The 24,748-nt window shown below is 59.0% G+C and overlaps 1 protein-coding gene across 1 annotated transcript in view; it reads left to right on the top strand.

Annotated features, from left to right (window-relative positions):
• The first annotated feature begins 4,831 nt into the window (after positions 1-4,831).
• Positions 4,832-24,748, top strand: part of LOC119095756 (transducin-like enhancer protein 3-B) — a 64,516-nt gene continuing 44,599 nt past the window's right edge. Inside the window, exons 1-4 of the mRNA XM_037218611.1 lie at positions 4,832-4,837; positions 5,864-5,964; positions 14,643-14,706; positions 17,028-17,072. Of these exons, the coding sequence (XP_037074506.1) occupies positions 4,832-4,837; positions 5,864-5,964; positions 14,643-14,706; positions 17,028-17,072 (216 nt within the window). The remainder of the gene's footprint in view (positions 4,838-5,863; positions 5,965-14,642; positions 14,707-17,027; positions 17,073-24,748) is intronic.

The following is a 24,748-nucleotide window of genomic DNA, read 5'->3' as shown; positions in this document are numbered from 1 at the left end:
TACGTTATGCATGTTTCCTGGATATTATTCCATAATGGGCGAAACCGGAGCAGACGCGTCGGCTAGGAGGCGGCTCGCGCAGCGCGCAGCTCGCAGCGCCGCCGCCGGCGCCGACCAGCCCACGGATGCGGTAGTGTGGTTTGAAATCAATAGGTGGCGCTGTAGAGCGTAAATGGGCGTATAAAACGTTATTGATTGCAGTGGGCAAGTAAACGTGTTGGGCAAATCGGTTAGCTGTTGAGCGGGTGCGGCGCGCGGCGGCGGCGCGCGGTCGACAGACGCGCGCGAGCTGCCGGCACGTGCGAGTGCGGCGCGGCGGCGGCGGCGGCGAAGTTGGCGCACGCCGAGCGCGGCGGGCGGCCGGGTGCGGAGAGTGGTGCACGTGGGATGCGGGCCGGTGGAGCATGTTTCCAGGCATGAACCCAGCGGCTGCGGCGGCGGCGGCGGCGCGGCATACGGTGAGTTGGGGAAACGCGTGAAACTGCTTGTGATGGCGTTCGGGAGACGGACAGGCGTGGTGAAAGGTGGTGAATATTGGGGCGCCGGTGACTTGTGAATGTCCGCTGTGTGTTGCTGCGTGAGTTTTGTTAGGACGTTTGTGGAGAATATGAGATGTTGGTGCTTCGTTGCAAATTTCTAATGATGGCTACTTCTAGTTCAAGGCTTGATTGTCATTGGAGCTGCTTTGTTTCAATATAGCGGGTGGTTTGGAGCAGTTTGAGCGCCATAGATGAATTGTTAATTATGTGCAATTATCTTACCGAGTTAACATCAAAGTCAAAGCCGTGCTCTACGAAACAATCAGCATTTCCTTGGTGGGAGACCCTAGCATCAATGCGCTGGATGTCGATCTGAGGTCAGTTGCGGTATCGCGAACTCTGAGCTCCTCAGATTTATTTCTACTGTCTTGTGCATATTATTTAAAGGTGATGGCTACAACCTTCCATAGACATGACTAGAGTCCAGCATTTCGAAGGTCATGGTCAATTAATTATGCATTCCGGGAGAGAACCTACGGGGGCAAGCCACACGGCTCATGTGATGGAGTGGAGTCTTGAAATTATTAGTAGCGCATGATGTCGCACTAGTTTCCCCTCCCCCCTCCCCAACGCTCATAATGCTCGTGTAAAAACGTCATGAAAGTCTGGAGACCAGTGATGTCCCTGTCGCAACACATGGTTGCGAGAGATGCTAACCGCTAATGCCACAGGCGCACCCAGAGGGGCCCCACATGCAAGGGGTGAAGACTGTTTCTAGGAGAAGTCAAGTCAGTCGCAGTTGACTAGTCACTGTGGTTTATCTATCTCAGTGTCGGTGTGACAGGAGGGGGCGGGGGGGCTATTTATGAAGGACTTCTGGATTGTTCTCAGCGCTACCGATAAGGACTGATTCTGTCCAATCGTCTAGGGCTTACCTGAGGCTTAAGCAGCGTTTGAATCATGCCACATGCCTGTTCAGCCATTTCGAGTGGATACGCTCTGTCCCGGACAGACGCTCCTGGCCTCGTGGCCTGTTGCAGCGCTTGTGACCGGTCCCGAACGTGACGGGTCCCGCTCGTGACGGTCTCTTTCGTTACGGATTCCGCTCGTGACGGGTCCCGCTCGTGACGGTCTCTTTCGTTACGGGTTCCGCTCGTGATGGGTCCCGGTCGTGACGGGTCCCGGTCATGATGGGTCCCGCTCGTGACGGGTCCCGCTCGTGATGGGTCTCGGTCGTGACGGGTCCCGCTCGTGACGGGTCCCGGTCGTGACGGGTCCCGGTCGTGACGGGTCCCCTGCAAAGCGACGCCTCCGTCGGCTTCCTCTGTTGTACCACGCAAGGCATTGTGTAGAGGCCCATTCCCGTGGCTGACACGTCATTTGCGGTGCCGATCGGGCGTCCATTTGACCGGGTATTTCAATGGACGTAGCCACGGACCTCTTGGTGGCATTATGAGGACTTTTGAGGGCTCTTCGTGTCACCGGTGTCCATTGGTCTCCAACCAGAACGTCGGATTGGGTGGTTTGCGGGATTGGAGACGTCCGGTTCTATCTTGATGTGGCTGATGTACCTTGTCTATATGTACTTGAGAATAATGAAATCGTAATGCATGGATAGGCGGGGGTTTGCTGCTTTATCTTCGCATTAGCCATGCCCTGAAGTGACACCCGGCGTGGCATATTATAGATCATGTGTCTGTACATCCGCCCCCAGTAAGATCCTTGCGGCGGTCGCCCCCGCCGTCCTGAAATCGGGTCAGCTATAGGTGCCGATGTGCTGGATACTCCCGTCAGGTAATGTGTGCCAGGGGCCGGTAGGAGCTTTGTAAGACAATGGGTCAGTTTGTTTTAGATGTTTGCTGACTATACAGGCGTTGCTAGCTGGTCATGCACTGCCCTCTCGAGACAAACATGGTGCGGTAAGTAAGCAACGGGCCATATTAATGACAGCAAGTAGCGCTACCCGCAGCGAAACGACCACATCGGCTGCTCTTTTAAAGCACCTGAGCAAAGCCGAGGACCATTACCGAACGGGTGCAAGAGGTTCATTACCGAACGGGTGCAGGAGGTTTGTTACCGAACGGGTGCAGGAGGTTTAGTACCGAACGGGGTGCAGGAGGCTTAGTACCGACGAGTGCAGGAGGACCTACGGAACGGGTGGCAGACTAGGAGCTATCCGTGATATCCCAGCTGAGCTATCAGGAACCGTTCAGTCTGCCTCACGGCCCAGTCACTGTTAGTCGACACCCAGGATCACCCCACCCACCCCTGTCTGGCCCCCCCCCACCCCCCCCAGTGACCGCTGGAAGGCCTGACCTGAGCGCGGGGCTGGCTGGCCAACGGGTCGAGGCGCTAGAGTGGCGACTTACCGGCGGCTGAGTCCTCACCCGCCTTCCTGCCCCGACTTCGCCACACAACCAACGTCATCGCCCCGCACGTGTCCCCTCCATCGGCCGGCGAGGCCCTCATGTGTCCCTCCATCAGCCGGCGAGGCCCTCATGTGTCCCTCCATCAGCCGTGAGGCCCTCATTTGTCCCTCCATCAGCCGGCGAGGCCCTCATGTGGTCCCTCCATCAGCCGGCGAGGCCCTCATGTGTCCCTCCATCGGCCGCGAGGCCCTCATGTGTCCCTCCATCAGCCGGCGAGTGGCCCTCATGTGTCCCTCCATCAGACGGCGAGGCCCTCATGTGTCCCTCCATCAGTCGGCGAGGCCCTCATGTGTCCCTCCATCAGATGGCGAGGCCCTCATGTGTCCCTCCATCAGTCGGCGAGGCCCTCATGTGTCCCTCCATCAGTCGGCGAGGCCCTCATGTGTCCCTCCATCAGCCGGCGAGGCCCTCATGTGTCCCTCCATCAGCCGGCGAGGCCCTCATGTGTCCCTCCATCAGATGGCGAGGCCCTCATTCCGGCCGAACCTCCTCTGTCCTCTGCAGTCCGCCTAATCCACCCCCCCCCCCCCCCTTCCTAATGGCTCATTAATAAACCCGGCGTGGGGCCCACACCTTAGGAGGGGTTGGTACCTCGGAGTCGAGCTGGGGTGGGTGGGTGGGATGGGGGGGGGGGGGTTACCTAGCCGCCGTGGATGGTCGAGTCGGATCGCTAATTGCTCACGAGTGTACACGCGGGAGCGGCCGTGATTAAATGGGCGCTAATTAGACGCAGTACGGCTCCAGAGACGGATCAAAGCGGGGGCCGAGAAGGAGGGTGGGGGAGGAAGAGGGGGGGGGGGCGTTGTGCACCCGCTGCCGCGGGTCGTCCATCCAGTGGTGTGCACAGGAGGGGGGGGGGGGGGGGCATGGCCACATGCACGCCTCCGAACGAAGCACGGCGATCACCTGCACCCCGCCCACAGTTCGGTCGCCCTTACGCCTCCCCTTCTGTGGATGCTGCATCCGCCCCTGACGACGCGCGGCGGGCAGATGTTCCGAGACCACAAGGGCGTGCGAGCTTGCGCCGTATTATTCATCGTGACTCACTGCTTTTTTCTGTGGCGCTGGCCGCCTCGGTTATCAGAGGCAGCACTGGTTTGTAAGGTCATGGAGGTCTCGCGCGCTTCATCGTGGCGTGCCCTGCGGTAGCTATTCAATGAGCTAACAACATGCAAGACGCAAAGAGGTCTCATTAAGGCAGACCAGCCTTTCCAGGCGTGGGCTAGCACCAATGCATAACGAATGCCCCATTTCTTGCTGATGCCCGTCGGGTGTTGATAGCATGACTTGCGCCGCTTGCTTGTTCGTAATCGCCGCAGTAATTAGGTTTCATGCAGACCCGCAGGCCATTACTGTTCACGGTTACCGCGTCTGTCATCTGAACGGGATCGCTGCGGTCAAAGGCGCAGAACGGCAGATCCAAGCCGCAAAAGGTCTTTCGACTTGACTGCGATATGGCACGCTGCAGGGGTAAAACCTTGTCTCATTACGCAGCTGTGGGCGATTGATCAAGATCATGAATGTGCGTCATTGACCAGTTTCCTCTCCCGTCGTGTTTTCCCTGTGCTGGAGGCTGGGATACCCGCTTGCCATGTTACTCGCAAGCCATATAGCTGGCTTGCAATCTGATTTGACATTTGATTTCTATTACGGCCTCCCTGCCCGACACCCAACCGCGTATCCAAGGGGCGGTTGATACCAATTTGGCGTCTAGTGGCGAAAGGATACTGATGCTTTATGAATTCAAAGCAAAGGTGAAGGTCATAAGAAGACGTCTTTTACGGGCGAAATTGGAGGCAGCAAAATCCCCATCTTGTAAAAATTGCTGGACATGTCCGCCCCCAGTTCCCCGCCCCCAGTCCCCGCCCCCAGTGGTCACATTCATGTCCTTTGATATGATTTAGATCATGCTAAGATCGGAGTATGGTTGTGGGTCCCACTACAATCGTTGTTGTCGAGTAAGGACTCTTTCAACGGGAATGGCTCAAACCAGCAAGCAGCAGATTTGGACCTGAGGTTCCCATGCGGACGGGACCCACTCCGGCTGGTCGATCTAGATCCATCGGGTCACTCAGTGGGCCCATTCCGCCTGGTCGCTCCAGATCCATTGGGCCGCTCAGCGTATCCGCTCCGGCTGGTCGGTCCAGATCCACCGGGTTACCCACGCACTCGGATCGATTCGTCTGCCGAGCTGTCTGTGGCTCCGCGGGAAGCCGGCTAACGGTGGCCAACAGATGACCTCGGCTGGACGCCTGCGGGGCTTGACCTGGTGCCGCAGTGGCAGGTGGGGAGGGGAGGGGGTCGAGCCGCACTGCTGGGGTTTCGTCTCCCCACCCCTTTGCTTCCCTTCCTCCTCCAGACAGACAGGCTGGGACAGCTGCGCCTGTATCTGCGTCGCATCCTTTTACCGGTGTGTGCGCCAGGCGAGAGCGTGCGGCAGCGAGAAAGGTCGTGAAGGGGCGACGATGGGGAGTGATGGCCTGACAGGGCCGGCCGCCCTCGGAGAGTGTTGGAAAAACGACGCTGTCGTGACCTTTGAGTGTACATATTGTTGAAGAAGCTGAAGAGCCCGCCGATAGCAGACTCGTGTGACATCCGGGTCACGAGAGCCAACAAAGCGAGGCTGGGTGGATTTCATCACCTGCTCTTCGAGTGCATATGCCGTCATATCTTACTCGGACAACTTCTCCGAACAATGTCCCTCAGCCTCCCCCTTGCCCCGCCCCCCCCCCCCCCCCTCCACCGGTCACTCTCGAGTACCCTTTCAGAAAGCCGCCGGGGCTTAACAGGTCTGCCGCTTGGTCGGTGACGCACTCAATGATAGCCCCCCTCCCCTCTCCCCCCCCCCCCCGCCCGGTCGTCGGCGGCCGATGAGGGGCTTCGCCGTCCCTCCGACCGGCCGCGGCGGCGGCTCGGGGCAGGGGCGGGGTCATGACCTCTTGCCGACCTTTGCAGGCGGCCCCCGGCCAGCCCGGCCAGCCGTTCAAGTTCACTGTGTCGGACTCGTGCGACCGCAATCAAGGAGGAGTTCTCGTTCTGCAGGCGCAGTACCACAAGTGAGTGGACGCTGTCAGCTGGCGTGTCGGCGGCTCGTGGAGCGCCGACCACGCCCACTACGACCGCCCGCCGCCACAATGGGACGGCAAATGGGGTGTTGACGCCGGCGCGCGCTTTCAACAGGTTCGACGGACAAGTGCTGCTTTATCATGTAGCGCTACTCGCACGCCGGGAAAGTGCACGATGCTGATAATTGCGAGGGCCGCGGTATGTCCGCGGGCGTAACTGCACTTCACTGCCGGCGCGGCCGGCGCGGTGGGAAACCCTCGAATGACTGGCACATTGTCGTGCGATGCGGTGCACTAGTGCCCGTTTTTGCCGTCGCTTGACCGCCTCACGGGCTCGCCTAATGCAGGTCGTGATGTCCATCGCAGACGAGGGACTCGGTCAAGCGAAAAGTGGTGTAAACCAGTTTGGTTGTCGGCCAGGCAACCAACACGGGCAAACGATTTCGTATTTCTTTATAACACATTATTGAATGAATAACCGTGCACTTTAACGTGCTACAGATGTTGGAAAATTATGGATATATCATTCAAACGATCAAGTTTATGCCGTCGCTAAGGAGTTTCACAAGTTACACTTGTAGAGCGTATTTTTTTTTTCAGGGCGAATGGTCTGAAACTGACAGCAAGCCATAAAGGAAGGAGGCAGCAAAGTGCGGGCGCGGCGGGCCAATTAGTCAAAACTTCACATATCTCGTCGGGCCAAATAAGCTGAGCATTGTAAGCAATGCCAGTCACGACTAAAGCACTGAATAAGCGCGTGAATAGGGAAAACAGTATACTGCATGAGGAAGGGCTAAATTAGCGAACAATTGATAACTGCTGGACATTTATAATGCGTCCGATCACTGTTTAAAGACATCATTTGCCCCTTTGCAAATAGGCGAAACTGCAGATAACTTGCTGCTGTAGAAAACAGCTGTTAGTGAGGCTACTTCGAGCTGGAATGTTGAGAAGAGGAATGGCATTGGGGAAAGATCTTGTCGACTTCCACCGAAGTCGAACACCGAGTCATTTTCAACAAATTTTGAACAACGTGCTGAACATGTTTCACAACAGAGTGTGATGAACAATTTTAAATGCAATTCAGTTGCTGTTTTGAGGGAAGACTTGAACAAAGAGATCCCACCAGTAACCGGTGTTTGGCTATTAGTTTAGACTCAATGAAAGGTCGGGGGATACTTAAACTGATGGTGATTACGGGCTCTTGGCCAGTGCACTAAATCTTTTAAGGATTCATGCCATTTCAGCAGGTGAAATAATTGAAAGCATGCTTTTGAGGCTTTGATGTATGGTGAAATGTGGTGACCTGTTCTGAAGGATTTTAGAAAGAGAAAAAATTGTGAATTTTACACTGGGAGTCAAATCGGTCACTCTGCGGCCACACCACCAACATGCAAATTGTTGTCGGCGCGGACAAAACTCTGACATTGTTTGCATTTGATCCCACCGATGCTGAGTGACTAGCCTGACCCGAGTGGCGAACCTACGGCCGGCTCTCAGACGGCGTGGGTCCCCCGCCGGCCGGCCGGACCCTCCAGCGCCAGACGACCAAGTGAAGCTCTCTCAGGCAACGCGACCCAGCAGCTGAACGCTTCAGTTCTGCTTGATCGCTGCGATACTGCGCCGAATGCAGACAGCTGCTCGCTTCTGGCAGCCGAGAGGGTATCCCTCCCCTCCCCCTTCCCCCGAGCGTCATTAATTGGCTCGTGGTTGGCGCACGAGATACCAGCGCTCATCGAAGCGAGCCGCCTCGGGACCAGCGCTCGTCGAAGCGAGCCACCCCGGGACCAGCGCTCATTGAAGCGAGCCGTCTCGCGACCAGCTCATCGATGGAGCCGACCGCTCCCCCACTGTAGTCGCCGGGCACACATCCGTACCACGCACGTGCCGCCGCACGCGCCGCATGGGCTAATGTTCGCCATAGCACGTGCACGCGCGTGCGCACCAGCTGATTACGTCACTAATTACCGGTCGACCGGAGGCGGCGGCGACAGCCGCCGTATCGACCGCGTATATTATCGTCACGATTGACCTAAGCGGCGACAGGACGCTTTGTTTGACCAACTGGTCTGTGAGCGCCGCCGGCGTGCGCCGCGCGCCGCGTCACCACCCGCCGTGTCTGCCCCCCGGCATACCTGCGCGAGGACCGCCGGGGGGTGCCGCCCGCGCGCCGCGTCACCACCCGTCGTGTCTGCCCCCCGGCATACCTGCGCGAGGACCGCCGCGGGGGGTGCCGCCCGCGCGCCGCGTCCGTCGCTCGAGCTGTGGGTTTAGCAGCGTCTGTCCCGGCGCCCGGCGGGTCCGTTAATCGCGGGAAAACGTGCACTCGACAACGCAGACTTCCCGGAGGCGTCTGGCACGGGGCGGTTATTGGCTACCGCCCTGGGCTAGTGGGAGGGGTAGGGGAGGGGCGTGGCTTGGTCGTTTGTTGCTTTGAGTGTGGAGAAATATATCTCACACCTTGTCGGGATCAAACTGACCGGCAAACTGATAACGTATAGGCGCCACGTGACCCAAGAAGCTACTGTGGTTAGTCAGTTATCCCCATCATCTCCGAAGGTTCTGTTCTATCATCCATGATGGGACAGAACGTCTCCATCATAAACGTTCCGTTCCCCGCGATCTACTGCCTTCTGCTGAACCGCAATAACCGACCATAGTCGCTATTTTTCCTTCTGTATCTGAATACTCTTTTCTACCACAGTCATGGTAAACAAGGCCTTCTCTAAGCTGTTCCACCCAGTCTGCACAGCCTCGGACCAAACGGCGGTCCCACGCGGCCATCAGCGATAAACCACCGCCTGTCCTGCCCCGGCCCCACACCGGCCGTCACTGAGGCCTGCCCGGCCGCCGCCACTGAGGCCCACACCGGCCGCCGCCACTGAGGCCCCTCACCGGTCGCCACCACTGAGACCTGCCCGGCCGCCGCCACCGTGGCCTGCCCGGCCGCTGCTGAGGCCTGCCCGGCCGCCTCTGAGGCCTGCCCGGCCGCCGCCACTGAGGCTTGCCCGGCCGCCGCTGAGGCCTGCCCGGCCGCCGCCACTGATGCCTGCCCGGCCGCCGCCACCACCGTCGGGGCGAGATGCACCGCCGCCGCCGCCTGCTGCGGCGTCCCAGCTGTGGCCGCCCGGGTCAGGCGGCATAGGGACGGCCCTCCTGTCGAGGGCAAGGGGAGGGGTGCGGTCGAGGCGGGATGAGTCGGTGGATTCCGGAACAGGTGGAACTGACGACAGCTCTGGGCAGGGGGCCACGGGCAAGAGTAGATCCAGAACTGGACCGGAACCACAGTCAGGGGCAGAGTCAGGACTGTACAAGGGCCACGGACAAGGGCAGATTCAGAACGCTCCTTTGGGTGACAGTCTCCGGATTAGGGGGAGGGGCAATTAAATAGTGTTGTGATTTGCAAAAAGGCATCTAGTTGTGCCTTTTGTGGAAATAAGTGGAAAGTCACAGCAAAGCGCGAATATGAGTTTGCATGTGGTGACTCCAGCCTGTCGTCCCTGTGGCCGCCCGCTGTGTCGCCCCTGTCACCGCCCTCTGTGTCGCCCCTGCGGCCGTCCACTGTGTCGCCCCTGTGGCCACCCTCTGTGTCGCCTCTGTGGATACCCGCTGTGTCGCCCCTGCGGCCGTCCACTGTGTTGCCTCAGTGGCTGCCCGCTGTGTCGCCCCTGCGGCTATCCACTGTGTCGCCCCTGTTGCCACCCGCTGTGTCGCCTCTATGGCTGCCCGCTGTGTCGTCCCTGCGGCCATCCGCTGTGTCGCCCGCTGTATGGCCCCTGTGGCCTCCCGCTGTGTCGCCCGCTGTATCGCCCCTGTGGCCGCCCGCTGTGTCGCCCGCTGTGTCGCCCCTGTGTCCGCCCGCTGTGTCTCCCGCTGGCCCGCGTCGCCAGGCCTGCTCAGCTATGAGCGGCCCGTGTAACCGATCCGTCCGTCAATACCGTCAATATTTGAGAGCCATATTTGCGCTGAATAAACTACGGGCGTGCGTTTTTGCAGGCAGGCCGGCTGCCGCTGCCTGCCTGCCTGTCTGCCGGTACTCCTCCGTGATTGGTCGGTTGGGGAGAGGGCTGCCAGCTTCACCAGCGTTTAGATGCTTAGGTTTCGGCTGCCGCTTCTGCAGCGTCGCGGTTGCGTTATTGGCGCGCGTGTCACTAGCACTTGCAGATTGCGGGAATCCATGCGTAGTGGCAACGCGCACCGGAGACTGAAAGGAAGCAGGCATTGGTCATTTCTGATTTCACTAAAATCAGAATTCACCCGCACGTTCGGCTCAAACAGCGACGCCCCGACGCTGCCTCCCCCCCCCCTTCCCCCCGTCGTTTGTTCCTGTCAACGCCCCTGCGCTGGGGCGGGGGACAGGCGCGGCGGACGGGCTGTATTCATGCGGTCGGCGGCATAAAAGAAACGGACGCCGCGCGGCTCCTGATTAATTGCTGTTCGTGCCGACGGCGTCGCAGGGTATCGCCAGCCCCTCGGCTTTGTTCGGGCCGACCCATCGTTTGCTTTTGTTGGGAGTGCGGAGCTGGCGGTGGCCCAATACACAGGCCGCGCGCAGCCCGAGCGGCGCGAGCAGCCGTCAATGGCGCTATGGGCGGGCCGGCTGCTATTGATGCGAGCCCCGGCTGACGCCCGGGAGCGGGGTGCAGTCGCGCTCTGACAGGTGCTTGACCAGTAACCGTCGCTGGGCCGGCGGCCCCCTGACTCGGACCCAAACTCTAGAGGGCCAGTTGGGCTGTTTTGGGGTGTGGTGTTCGCACGCATGGATGGCATCAGGCGGCAGAGTGGACCTGACTCAATCTGTGTGAAATGCACCTAACTACGCCCGCGCGCTGCCGGAGTAACACGGCTTGATGTTAAGCTTCGAGTCATTCGTGCTTATTTGCATTAGATGCACATGTATTATGCTTCGAACCCACGTCCATTTAACACGTATTGCCACGAATAGAGCATTCAAGCATGGCTCACCACTTGTCAAAGTCGACCACACATATTGCCGGCGAGAGGGATGACACTTAACGGTTTTAACATCCCACCGAGAACTTATCAAGCACCAGCCGCCACCTCTGCACTCAGCGCCTGAGCCGACCGCCCGGCCCACCACCGCGGACCGGAACAGCCGCCTCCCTCCCGCCCGAACTCATCGGAAAGTTCGGCGCCCATTACGCGCAGTCGGGCGGCTGCGTCTGCCGCGGCCGCCGCGGCCGGCCCGCCCGGCCCCGCCACACCCCGAGCGGCCGCCGCCGCGTGAGACTCCTCCGACTTATCCCCCCCCCTCCCGGAGCTGCGCTGAGCTGCACGGCTCTTGAGAGCCCGCTCGGCCCGGCCGGGCCCGGCTGTCATTCGCAGAGTCGGCGGGGCGCGCCCGAGCTCCCGAGCTCCCGAGCGCTCGAGCTCCCGAGCTTCCGAGCGCTCGAGCTCCCGAGCGCCCGAGCTCCCGAGCTCCCTAGCGCCCGAACGCCCGAGCTCCCGAACGCCCGAGCGCCCGAACGCCCGAGCTCCTGAGCGCCCGAGCTCCCGAACGCCCGAGCGCCCGAACGCCCGAGCTCCTGAGCGCCCGAGCTCCCGAGCGCCCGAGCTCCCGAACGCCCGAGCTCCCGAGCGCTCGAGCTCCCGAGCTCCCGAGCGCCCGAGCTCCCGAGCGCCCGGGCTCCCCGCCCCGCCGCGCTCTGCCGTCTGACGAGTGACGGCGAGCATCATCCGGTCGTGTCGGGCTGGTGTTGGGTCCAATACACGAGGTGGCACGTACTGTCTCCTGGTCCGTCATCAGGCGGGCTCGATCCGGCTTCCTCCAATCCGTGCAGTCCCCTGCCAGCCTTCCTCTGTCCGTGCAGTCCCCTGCTAGCCTTCCTCAGTCCGTGCAGTCCCTGCTGGCCCTCCTCCAGTCCGTGCAGTCCCTGCTGACCCTGTCCCCCGTCCGTGCAGTCTCTGCCAACCCCTCCCCAGTCCGTTTGGTCCCCTGCTAGCCCTTTCCCAGTCCGTGCAGTCCCCTGCCAGCCCTGCCCAGTCCGTGCAGTCCCCTGCTAGCCCTGCCCCAGTCTCACTTTCGCGCTTCGCCTCGGCTCGAAGCCGAGAAGCTCTCTCTCGTTCCAGCTTCGGCGGCGTCCGCTCGCGCGCCGCCCAGAGCTCGTTCGTCTCCGGTGCGCTCGTCGGGCCCTCCCCAGGGTGGCCCTGCTGAGGGCCCTCGAGCTCTCGTTCCGCCGCCGCCGGGCGCGGCGGGGAGGGGAAGGTCTCATCGTTCACGGCCGGCCGCGCCGCCGCCGCTCCCGATAACGACACGGCCTGTCGGTCGGCGATGATTTTCCGGCATCTGAGCACCTCGGTATCGACCGCGGCTCCCTCTTCCGGCCGCATCTCATTGGCGCTCCCCTCCCCCGCCGCCGCCGCCGCCGCCGCCGCCGCCGCCGACACCGCGCGCGGCGTTTTTCATCGACCACGCGCTCCGCGCGTCCGACGCGTCGACCGCGTCCAAGGGTTAACCGAGGACGGACCTCAGTATTAATTGAGCGCGTGGAGCGACGGGCACGGCACGCACCACACCCCTAGGGACCGCGCCGGGAGGGGCGGGCAGCATGAAAATTACAGCGGCAGGATAATTTGTTTACGGCGCAAATGATTGCAGCCGAGCCGGCACGCTATTGTCGTCACCATTGTTGTGAATAATTGAGAGCGCGGAGGACGGGCCCGGCGGCACGGCTGCGTCGTAATGGCCGGCTAAAGTTACCCACACCAGATTTGCCGCGGCAATGGCGGCGCGCACGTGCGTCGGATTAAGCGCACTGGCGCGTGATCACAACGGCTGTGCGCCGAACTCCACCCCTTGGGAATGGGAGGGGGGGGGGGAGGCTAGGCCGCCAATCCCCGTCACCCATCCGCTCCGTGTCCTTCCGCTCTGGGGACTCCCAGCGGCTGCGAGGGCCCCCACGCGGGGAGGCAATACAGAGATGGGCGTCATGCAAGGCAGAGGACAAATGACTGGGTACAGGCACGGCGCGCTGCCCGCTCGCCAAACACGAACCTGCCGGCCGCTATTTCGGCCGGTGATGGACGGGCCGGAAGCAGGGTGGCGCAATGGCCGTGTGTTTGCCGACGCGGATTAGCTCTGCCCGTGTCAATAATGAGGGCGGAAGCAGCGAAGCGGCGCCGGGGCTCCCGACCGACGGCGCCCAACGAAGCCGACAAGTTCGCCGCCAGATGGTGCTGATGGCGCGCGCGGGCGGCTGCTGTTTTCCGGCGAGTGGTGAAGGCTCGCCCGCCGCCAGAGACGGAAAAACAGAGGGAGGAGCGCGGCGAATGCCAGATGACCGGGGCCGTTTTTCTTGCGGCGTAGGATAAGATCCAGATTAAGCTGAAGAATTCTGTGGCCAACTCAGGTCCGAAGGGACGTTGACTTTTCTGAGGAATCTTGGAGAGGAGAATGGAAGTCGAATACCGCCCAGACATAATGGGAAGATGGGTAGTGCGATTGAGGCGAGATATCCATGAAGTGCGTCCACCATTTTGGTGCTCCTTTGAACAGGTCCCCTCCGTCATGGAAAGAAAGGCAGTCGAGCGCGAACGATAAGGTGAATTGAATATGTGCGAGTGAATCCTTGTTCCATTCAGATGTTAGATGACCATAAATGTTTCTATCAGCCTCATCGGGCCTCCCATTATTGTATTTTCAGTTATATCGCGGGTTAATGATGGGGTCTACGGTTGTGCCGGTGGTAACCGCACGGCGGCCATATGCCTTGGTTTTGTGGTGTGATGGGCCTTTTACAATAGGCCATCCCACCTAACCAATTCCTTGATAACTTCGGCAGTCCATGCTCGAGGGGTGGAAGATTTGTGACCAATCGATTTATTGGCACCCTCCAGTTAAAGAATTGCCCAAACCAGCCACAGTCACCATTCCCTTTATCACATTTGCGCAATTACTTTTGCACCCTCTCCCTTCCTCTACTCGGCCCATCCTAATGATTAATTTCGTCATCGGTTTACTATTTCTCTTCCGACAGGGGTTCAGTCTCCCCTCCCGCCGCCGTCTGCCCCTCCATCCTCCCCTCTAAATCAATTGCGCGGACAGCCTTGAGAGGCCCTGATTAACTATTTTTCCCTGTATGTGCAAAGTTTTGTCCCGCATCCCTCCCTCGTCAACCCTCGTCAAAATCGCGCAATCTTCCCCATCTCCCCCTCACGCTGAGTAGGCTTTCCTCGCCTGTAAAGCGAATGGGAGAATAACGGCGTTGGTTGGGCTGCACCAACGCGTCCCAGTGGCGCCACCAGCGTGGCATACGCGAACATGACGAGCACGCGACGAACACGGACGCTCTGCCCGATACCCACCCGCCTTCAGCGCACCACGCCGCGTTGTGCTCGGACCGCTTCGAAAGTGCCGGCGAGCTGTCTCCCCGTGGCAGAGCTGCGTTTGACTGTCGCGCGCGACACTCTGGTTTTAATTGGCAACACCCACACAGCCCGCCATTTCATTGATCTTTGTGTGAGCCGCGCGAGGCCGCCCGTCGGGCACCTCCATTGTGAAGAGACGGCGCCGCGCGCACGCAAGGCGGTGATTTCATTCATTGTGAGCTACCACCGGCGATCCCATCTCGGTAATGGGCGCCCCTGTCAGTCAAACGCCTTTGTTGAGTCTAGTCCGCGTTTGAACTGATTGCATCCTCTTTCCGCAGCCTCAAGCTGGAATGCGAGAAGCTTGCCAGCGAGAAAATCGAAATCCAGCGCCATTACGTGATGGTAAGTGTTTGTTCGCGTGTCGTCGTTGTGGGGTGTTCCGAGGGCTCCAAGGAAGGGAGGGGGGCGCAGTGGGGAAGCCCTGATGCCGACCGCGTCGCTGCGTGATCAATCGTGCTGACAGGCGTCTCGCGCTCCAGACACGCGCGCCGTGTACCAGCCGCTAACATAGGCGACAACTAAGGCAGGCGCAATCCAAGCACGTGTTGTCGGCAAGCAATATGCATGTGATGCCGTTGAAGATTCCTGTCGTGATAGATGAATTGCAAGTATGTTGAAAGCAGCCATTTCCCTCAGATTTGTATGCATTGTTTGATATAATACGCATACAAAATATATTTGAGAAGCATTGTCAGCGGTCTCTGAGATCCAGGTGTCGAAGGCATTTCGGTGACTGGTGCACCATTGAGAAAACACCCTTTTGGCTGCCAAGATGCTACAAATTTACTAAATTTGAGGTGCGTTTCGTCTTGCTTCGTGTGTTCCGTGACCCACGTCGCACGCGTGTTCGAATGTATGCTGGCGTCGACCCAGGACAATGGTATCGCAAACACTCACGGAGTCAGCTGCTCGCCAACTCGCCTTCCGTGTTAGTAAAAATCTCGCCCCCCCCCCCCCCTACACTGACCCCCGGGGGGACCTGATCCGGCCACCGGAGGAGGCTTTGACGGCAGAAGCGAGGCCGAGTGATGCCCTGGATGAACCCAGACGCTGATCTGTGGGAATGGCTGCCGTCATATCACTCATCCAGCTTACTTTGATGGCCTGTTTTGATTCGGAAAAGACGTGCATGCCTCATTCATATCGTTGCTGATTTAGAAAGCTCTCTGGGCGTATTAATCGCTGTCGGCTTGTGCTGTTGATTGGATCATCATCAGGCCGTGCTTGTGCAGACGACGAGACAGTCAATATTTCTCTGTCGTTATTCTTGCAGCGTAGATACTACACACACTATTTGTGTGTGCCACAAGCGTATTTGCATGTCCTGTTTGTACTTCGAACGTCCTATTTCCTTTGGATAGACGGGATGATTTGTCTTTTTTCTCTCTCTCTCTCTCTCTCTCTCTCTCTCTCTCTCTCTCTCTCCTCTATCTTCTCTCTCTCTCTCTCTCTCTTCTCTCTCTCTCTCTCTCTCTCTCTCTCTCTCTCTCTCTCTCTCTCTCTCTCTCTCCTCTCTCTCTCTCTCTCTATCTCTATCCTCTCTCTCTCTCTCTCTCTCTCTCTCTCTCTCTCTCTCTCTCTCTCTCTCTCTCTCTCTCCTCTCTCTCTCTCTCTCTCTCTATATCTCTCTCTCTCTCTCTCTCTCTCTGCTCGCTCTCTCTTCTCCCATCTCTCTTTCCCGTCTTCGTCCTTTCCTTCATTCCTCATTCCCTCTCTCATGTGAGGTCATGAACCCCTCACTTTTAGTCTATGGCGGCGGCCCGAACAGTGGCAGCATACACGGCAGCCAGCACTCCCGCCGCTGTGCTGGGCCGATGAAATACACTCTCAGTGACAATGAGCAGCTTTGTGGGCCAAAAACAACAGCAGACGGGACCTGGGCAAAGAGGCGCATGTGCTCTATGCAGGTTGTCTTTGCTTGGCGTAAGGCGGGCACTTCAGCACAGGATGGCAATCTTGTGCCGTAAGTTAAAAAAAAAACGAGTTCCAAGGTACGGAATACAAATATTGCTGTCAAAGTCCCTTTGCGATGTACCCTGGGAGTTCATCGTGTGTCTACTGAAACAAGTCAAAATCCCTTGTAAAGGTCATTTGTAATATGCGCTGGGCACTGGGCTGTGGGCGGGGCCAAATGCACGTTAATGGCACAAAGGCACAAATGTGACACACTGCGGGGAAGTTCACGGAAGTTCAGACAGCTCATAAATGAGAGATCAGATGTTGCTAGGGATCTCCGTGCTGGGCGTTGCGTCCAATTTGGGGACGGAAATTATCCCATATGACGCCTGCTGAAAATCGAAGGGGCCGAACGTGACCTGACTGGTCTGAACTGACCTGGCGTGTTGTTAGCTCCCTCGCTTTGCATGTCTCTCGTGGCCGTGAAAAATTGGGATCAATATTGAACAGAAGCGTCCGCTCACGTATAACGGAGGACAACGTCTATTTGCAGGTAATTCTCACTTATCACGTTCACTTGTCACTTGCTCGAACGTGTAACGGAGATGGACCTTCACGTACAGTCGCTTGTCACGTGTCACGTTCGCTTATCACATTCACTTGTCACCTGCTCACACGTGCAGCGGGGGTTGGCGTTCGCTCACCGTCGCGTGTCGCGCCCGGGCCCGCTGGCGCTGGCAGTGACCCTCCCGGGCCTCTGTTTTCAGTACTACGAGATGTCGTACGGCTTGAACGTCGAGATGACCAAACAGGTGAGCCCGCCCACATCCCCCCCCCCCCCACACTCCCCACCTCACCCCCATTCTGATCCCTCCCCCTCCCCGAGGACGCATCGTTCTCCGTGTCCAGCTGTTGTGCATCTGGTGCTTGGTCACTGCCTCGATCCTGCAAGGCGTGGCCTAAGGTCACTGCCTCGATCCTGCAAGGCGTGACGGACGATTGCACGCGTCCCGGAGCGGCGATGCGCATCTCGACCATGCTGTGTGTGATATGGATTGCAGAGCGCAGGCGTTAGCAGGTGTCCCTCACCGCTCATGTTCTGCTCTGGCCACGGATGATGGACCAGAGGTTTTATCCGACTAAGTTTGAAATTGGTGGGACATGAGTTGAGTAAAATCGCTTCAGTGTGCGGTGAACAGAGGCGCGCGTCACCGCCTCAGTGTGCGGTGAACAGAGGCCTGTATCACCGCCTCAGTGTGCGGTGAACAGAGGCCTGTATCACCGCCTCAGTGTGCGGTGAACAGAGGCCTGCATCACCGCCTCAGTGTGCGGTGAACAGAGGCCTGTATCACCGCCTCAGTGTGCGGTAAACAGAGGCCTGTATCACCGCCTCAGTGTGCGGTAAACAGAGGCCTGCATCACCGCCTCAGTGTGCGGTGAACAGAGGCCTGCATCACCGCCTCAGTGTGCGGTGAACAGAGGCCTGTATCACCGCCTCAGTGTGCGGTGAACAGAGGCCTGCATCGCCGCCTCAGTGCGCGGTAAACAGAGGCCTGCATCACCGCCTCAGTGTGCGGTGAACAGAGGCCTGCATCACCGCCTCAGTGTGCGGTAAACAGAGGCCTGTATCACCGCCTCAGTGTGCGGTGAACAGAGGCCTGCATCGCCGCCTCAGTGTGCGGTAAACAGAGGCCTGCATCGCCGCCTCAGTGTGCGGTGGATAGAGGCCTGCATCACCGCCTCAGTGTGCGGTAAATAAAGGCCTGCATCACCTGCATCACCGTCCATCCGCGCATTGAACACTTCTAGACTACGACATGACTTCATGTCTCCAGTTTGAAAGCCTCGCGTCTGCAGTGAACCCATCGGGCCGCGTGCAGTATGCATACAGCTCCAACAAATGTAAGTCGCTTTCGCCAGCGGTTCCCCTCGCTGCGGGTCGCGTGCGCCTCCTTCGTTGCCTGTTGAGAACATTTCGAACCAGCTTTAATCAGCTGGATCAGTCACGCTCGAATGCGGTCCAGCATACAGCATACCACTTCCACGTAAATTGTAATTCCGGCTCATAATTCTCCGTTCTCGGCCGTATTTTATCCTATTCATAGGCATGTCAATTTGCAGGCCGGCATGACATTGTCGGCTCCCCCGCCGGCTTTGTTCAGCTCGACGGTGAGTTAGTAATTAAAGGCATCACGAGAATTCGGTTGAAATGTCATCCTATTAATAACACACCCTCGCCAAATAATCACCGTTAATTAAAACAGACTCGGGCCCGCTCTGCTCAAACGTAATGCCTGCTTGTGGATTGGCATCGTCGGAGTTTGACTGAAGTGGCTTCTGAGGCGGTCTCAAGAACACGGAGTTTGAGTGAGATGGCTGCAGGGGCGGTCTCAGGGTCACGGAGTATGAGTGAGATGACTGCAGGGGCGGTCTCAGGGTCACGGAGTATGAGTGAGATGGCTGCAGGGCGGTCTCAGCGTCACGGAGTTTGAGTGAGATGACAACAGGGGCGGTCTCAGGGTCACGGAGTATGAGTGAGATGGCCGCAGGGGCGGTCTCAGCGTCACGGAGTTTGAGTGAGATGGCTGCAGGGGCGGTCTCAGCGTCACGGAGTTTGAGTGAGATGACTGCAGGGGCGGTCTCAGAGTCACGGAGTTTGAGTGAGATGGCTGCAGGGGCGGTCTCGGGGTCACGGAGTTTGAGTGAGATGACTGCAGGGATGGTCTCAGGAACGTAAAGCTCGAGTGAGATGGCTGCAGGGGGTGTCTCAGGAACACGGACGGACCGAAACGCGCCGAACTGGCAGACCGGCCGGAAGGTCTGTCAGTGGCGGTCCCAGGAGCACAGCTGCGGAGGTCCTCACGGCCGACGCGGGCCGACGGCCTGTCAGAGGTGCCCACTCACACACACCGCCAGGAACAACCGCACCAGATGGCTCGTTACGAAGCATGTCTTGCCATGTGTTACTGTCTGGCAGTTGCGTTTTCTCCCTCCAGCTGCGTCAACAGAGTGGTCATGGGGCAGAGGATGGCTGGTGGCCAGACCTTGTTTTACGGGGCGTCTGGTCTGATCAGTGAGCGGTTTCGGCGCGCCCCATGGACTTGAGCGCCATATTCGGTTGGGTGCTGACCCCGTTAGCAGCCAACGGACAGCCAAATGGCTGCCATATTTGGATTGCTTTACCACGGCTGTTATTAAGTTTGAAGCATCTGATATCCAATAAGAGGCAGCTTTGAATGGAGCTTTCGGAACATTCAGCGGGAGCCTCCTCAGATTGAAGCTGGGTGATCAATCCAGTCGGTCTGTGACTTGATTTGCCCTCGATGCACAATTTTCTCAGAATACATATTCATGCGAAGGGCAGCCACCTAGAGTGGTAAACAGACGTTCATAGTTAAGCAACCACCGAATGTCGAGGCACTCATCAACACATTCCTCCTGACAGCTTCGCAGGCGCCAGCTCCACACTATTTTGCGCTGCCTTATGTCACCTGTGATAACTTGCCGAACACCATTTTGATAGAATCACATATGAACGCGCGTTTGGTCTGTTAGCTGCCTGATGCGTGGATGAATGTTGGAAAGTGGAGTGGGCCTGCTTGCGATGTTGTCCCTGATCGAGAGGATAAGGGTTTAAACAGCTGTATGCTTGTTTAAACTGCTGCAGTTGTGAGTCAAGCTGTAGTTGCAGCTTCCTTCTGATCTCTAGACGCGTGTAGGACTGCCACTTATAAGCTCCATTGTTTCGAAGAGTTTGGTGCTTGCGCAAGTGTCTGGATTTGTGGACGACTGCCTCATAATGTGAGCTTGTTTAACTATGCGCTCGAGTGAACTGTTGCAGGTGGATACGGTTTTTTATTACGTTTTTCTTTACATGCATAACACCTCCGGGCAGCAGGTGCATAGAGAGAAGCTGATTTGTAAACTGTCTAGACTTTTCGCCCTATTAGATTCTTAGGCCACTTGATAGAACGAAAGTTCGTTGTAAAACCTGCTATTTAATTCTCTTAAGTGCCTCATGCTCAACCATTTGTGCACTTCAGCCTGGGAAAACGTCCTTTAATCATCAAATCTGTCAGCACCGCCGCTGCGCCGTGGGGCATCCCAATCCTGGCATTCCGTGCAGGCATCGACCGCAGAAAACAGCGCTGGGCGAGTGGCTGGCCGGCTCTCGCGCGCCGCCCACACCCGCGCGACGATCCGTCGAAATCCGCCGTCTCCGCCGCGTGTCGCCAAAAATAGTGGCGGGAAGTGGTGCGCAGCGCGGCCGCCAGGGCGGCGCCACCGCCCGCCGGCCCAGTTAAATCGTCGGCGCCGACTGGAAATGTTGAACAATCATTGATCTGGGGCCGCGTCGGACCGGCAAACCAATCATAGGACTCTATATCTATGTGGTCGTTGATTGCTGATCAATACTGGCGTCAGGCGGCGGGGGAGAGGGTGCAGAGTGAGGGAGGGCGGCGCGGAGAGCCGCCATCGGCGACGCCTTCAAACGCGCCCACAATGGTGTAATTGATATTGGCTGTTCCCGTCGAGCGCTCCCGAAGGGTCGATCAAGATGGCGCCCGGAGATGATAATTCCGTCCTCGACGGCCAATCGGTCGGCGGTGAAAGAGCGCACGAGAGCGCGCGAGGACCCGTCCGGAAGTGAGGGGAGATCAGGGCGGCGAAGGCGGGCAGGGCTGGGGAAAGGGGGGGGGGCGGGGCGGTGGGTAGGGCAGGATTGGGAAGGGAAGGGGAGTGCCAATCAGAGGAATGCCCAGGTGAGACAGGGTTGGGTGGGAAGTACTGGTCCGCACCGTTTATTTGGGCCGAAGGGAATCGAGTCAGGAAGCTTCGAGAGCGAGGGCTTCTCTTTGAAGGCGTAACTCCGCACGCATGAACGACGAAAGGCCATAAGTGAGGCTTTCCTCCGAGCATGAGTCGTCCTAGTTGGGCCACTTCCAACTAACCTGAAGAGGTCTTTATCTTTGGTCTCACTCTGGGCCGGCGTCGTCATCCTTCGAAGAGCTGATAGTAGGGCTCTCAGCCCTCAGAATCCATCTCCGTCGGCTGCGTTCACTCTCTCCGGCTTTTCAGGCTTAGAGTGGACTCAGACTGACCTCCTGGTCGTACTGTCGCACCCTGATTGGCTAACCCTGACCCCACCCTCCTGCTCTTCCTGGCTCTGCCTTTTTTACCCGTCAGCTTCTTCTGACTGGTCAGCTTCTTCTGATTCTGCCTTACTCTCAGATCCTTCTGACTGCCGACGCTGACCCTGACTCACTCTGAATATCAGATATTCCCTACCTCTACGGGGCCCTGCGTCTCCGACCCCGCGCCTCTGACGCCGCATCCGACCCCGCACCTCCCGGTCTCCGCCGCTGGCGCCGCCTCTGCCGCGCTCGCCAGCCGCCGGCGTGTCCATGTTTACACCGGCTGCGGATCTGTTAGCTGGGCCGTGTTGACGCAGCGCTGTCAACTCGCCACTAATGGCGCCCCACATACACCTCGGCCGCTGGCGCAGCGGCGCGCCCAGCAACACCACCTGGGGAAGCGACAATGTGCGCCACTGCGTGTCGAGCACCTTACCGGCTGATAACATGGCGATTTTTCAATCATGCGTTCTGGATTGGACACATGATTTGCTCACAAAACGACTAATTTCCTTTCATCCTAAAGCGATGTCGACAGGATTGGTTTGTTGTGATAGGTGGTAGGTCTGACGATAACGGGCTCACAGGCGCCTCCCTTGGATCCCGCCCTGGGCGCGCCGCTGCGCCGGGAGCGGCATCGGTGGCCCGCCGCGCTCCCGACTCTGTGGGAGCCGTCAGCCCGAGACTCATTAGCGCAGCAGCCGGAGGCGGGAGACACCTTACCGCTCGTGCTTCCGGTGCCGCCGTTGCCCATCGCGACCCGACGCCCCGCGGCGTGGCCACGTGACCACCGCCCCGCGAGCGGCGCCGGGTCACGGGGTCAGCGGCGGCGCGTCTGATGTTCGTCCACCACTTCAGCGCGCGCGTGCAGCCGCGTCCGGCAGCGCGTTAAACGCCCCACCAACCACGTAATGGGTGCTTGCACGTGCCGTGCACACACGCATAAATCGTCTCTGTTTACGCGCGTCGTAAGCGTCGTAAGCGACCAATGAAAGCCTGGCGGCCGGCCGGCGTGTCGTAAAGTGGGACGCGCCTTGCCGCTCCGCTACTGTTATGCTAATGGGACGCGTCGACGCGGCGGCGACAACGGTCGTGGTCGGGACGATTTATTTTGGCGGCGCCCGGACGGCCGAGCGCCGGACGAGGGACGGGGAATGCGGTGCGGGGAACGCGGTACGAGGAACGCGGTGCGAGGAACGCGGTGCGAGGAACGAGGAGCCAGAGATGAGGGCGGCGGACGAAAAGAGAGGGATGAGGGGTGATGGTAGGGGCACGAGAGTAAAAAAGAAGAGTTGAGGGTATAGGCACGAAGGACAAGGAATGAGAAGTGAGGGACAGGAGTGATGGACGGGGGAAAGGGACGATACCGAGAGCTGAAGAAATGAGCTGGGAGCTCGTAGGCTTGTGACGAGGATCGACGGACGACGGTGGATGGACAACGGATTAGGAACAGGGGATGGGGAACAAGGGACGAGGGACGGCCCGCGCCCTTCGCACGGCGCCACGCAGAGCTGCGCGGGCTCGCGTCTCTGGCTCGCGCGGCAGACGCGGACCGATCCGCGCCGCCAGTGATCCAGCCCGCGCCGTGGCCGGGTCACCGCTACTGTCCGATGCCGTCCGCAGCGAGCCGTCCACTGCCGCCCCCGGGCGCCACTGTTTGTTTGGTATGCACGCGCCGCTCTGAGTGGACGCTCGCGCCCGAGCGACGGCTCTCCGCCGGCGCCCGGACAGGCGGAGCGGCACCGCTGCAGCGACGTTGCCCAATCGTCTCGGATGTGGCGCAACGGCGCCATAACAAGCGCCGGCTGCGGTGCATTCGTCACCGCGCTTCCGTAGCGGCTGATGGAGTCGGGTGATTCAGAGGCTGGGGGGCGCGCGTAACGCAGAGGCTGATGGGCTCGGGTGACTCCGCGCCTCTGGCGGCTCGGTGTTGGCAGCAGCGGATCGGGGCGCAGGTCAGCTCGGCTCGGCAGCGGCAGCGTGTGAGTCTGATACAAGGCTGACTGGACGGTGAGCGTCAACTCAGCCGTGCTTACCGGTGAGCGTCAGCTCAGCCGTGTATACCGGTGAGCGTCAGCTCAGCCGTGTTTACCGGTGAGCGTCAGCTCAGCCGTGCTTACCGGTGAGCGTCAGTTCAGCCGTGTTTCGTGTTTACCGGTGAGCGCCAGCTCAGCCGTGTTTACCGGTGAGCGTCAGCTCAGCCGTGTTTACTGGTGAGCGTCAGCCGTGTTTCCGCTGAGGCGCCGTTTCACTCCCAACTGCAGCGCCGCTTTAGTGAGCCGGCTGGAACAGATTATGAACTTCTCTCGTCGTTGTTTTTTGACAGCACAGGGGAACTCCGTCGCACCAGCGGCGGCGTCCGGTGACCTCAGCTAAACAGCGTGTTGCATAAGCGGCCGAACGGGACGTCCTGAGTGAAAGCGCCCCGCTATGGATGGGCGTTAACGCCGTAGCCAGCAGGGGCACGGGTCCTGAGCGCACCTGTGCAGGTGGATTTGACGATGATCCGCCTTGAGGGAGAGGGCGCAGTCATGAGTGAAGTCTCGTGTCGGTCTGCAGGTGCCGTATGTACTTAGCCGCGAGTCTTCGCGTTGCCAGCGCTTGTTCAGACTCCCGCAGTATATTTGGTTTTATGATCACAACAAGCCATGCTCACGTATAAGCCCGGATGAAGTCTAGTCCTCTGCCACACGGTTATCTTTATGAGGCTCAGGAGTGCAGTTTCGTATTGAGTTGGAGGAGGAGCTCCAGCCCTCCAATGTTGCCGTACATCCCTTCCACCCTCCCCCCCCCCTCAGGGACGCAGCCAAGAAGAAGTTAAAGAGAGTTATGCCTGGGTACTCCTTCCCCCTGAGCCAAGAGGTTTACACTAGGTGCTGGGCGATTTCGCAAGATTTTGAAGCAATTTTGACACTTTTTACCTCTCCCCTGATGGCGGGACGGTCCTCTGCCATTGTTTCCAGTCCGCGTATCTCAAACGGTCCGTCTGGCGAAATATCACACCGAGGCATTTGCAGAAAAGCTGACAACTTGCTGGCAGCCGCCGCAGTCACTGATGCTCTCTCCCTCGTCGTTCGAAATCGTCAGCGCGACATCAAGCGACATCAAGCGGAACCACGAGCGCAATCGCAGTCGTGACAAAGCGTGATCAGGGGGTATTGGTGCTGTCTGACCTCGGGAAATACTGGGGAGTTCCAGAATCCTGAGCGCTCGATCAAGGTCATCAGGGCCACGTGCTTAGTCAAAACGTCGAATTCGGAAATCCAGAAGTAACATATAGAGTAACGACACGAATTCCTGAGGGTCCCAGCGGGAATCGCGTGCAGGCCAGTTATCGGCGCTCCGTAGTTTCG

This window comes from Pollicipes pollicipes, unplaced genomic scaffold, assembly GCF_011947565.3.
Source record: "Pollicipes pollicipes isolate AB1234 unplaced genomic scaffold, Ppol_2.1 Scaffold_4219;HRSCAF=4965_pilon_pilon_pilon, whole genome shotgun sequence".
Lineage (NCBI taxonomy): Eukaryota > Metazoa > Arthropoda > Thecostraca > Pollicipedomorpha > Pollicipedidae > Pollicipes > Pollicipes pollicipes.
Note: the sequence above shows the minus strand (reverse complement) of the source record. Positions and strands in the feature narration are given on the sequence as shown.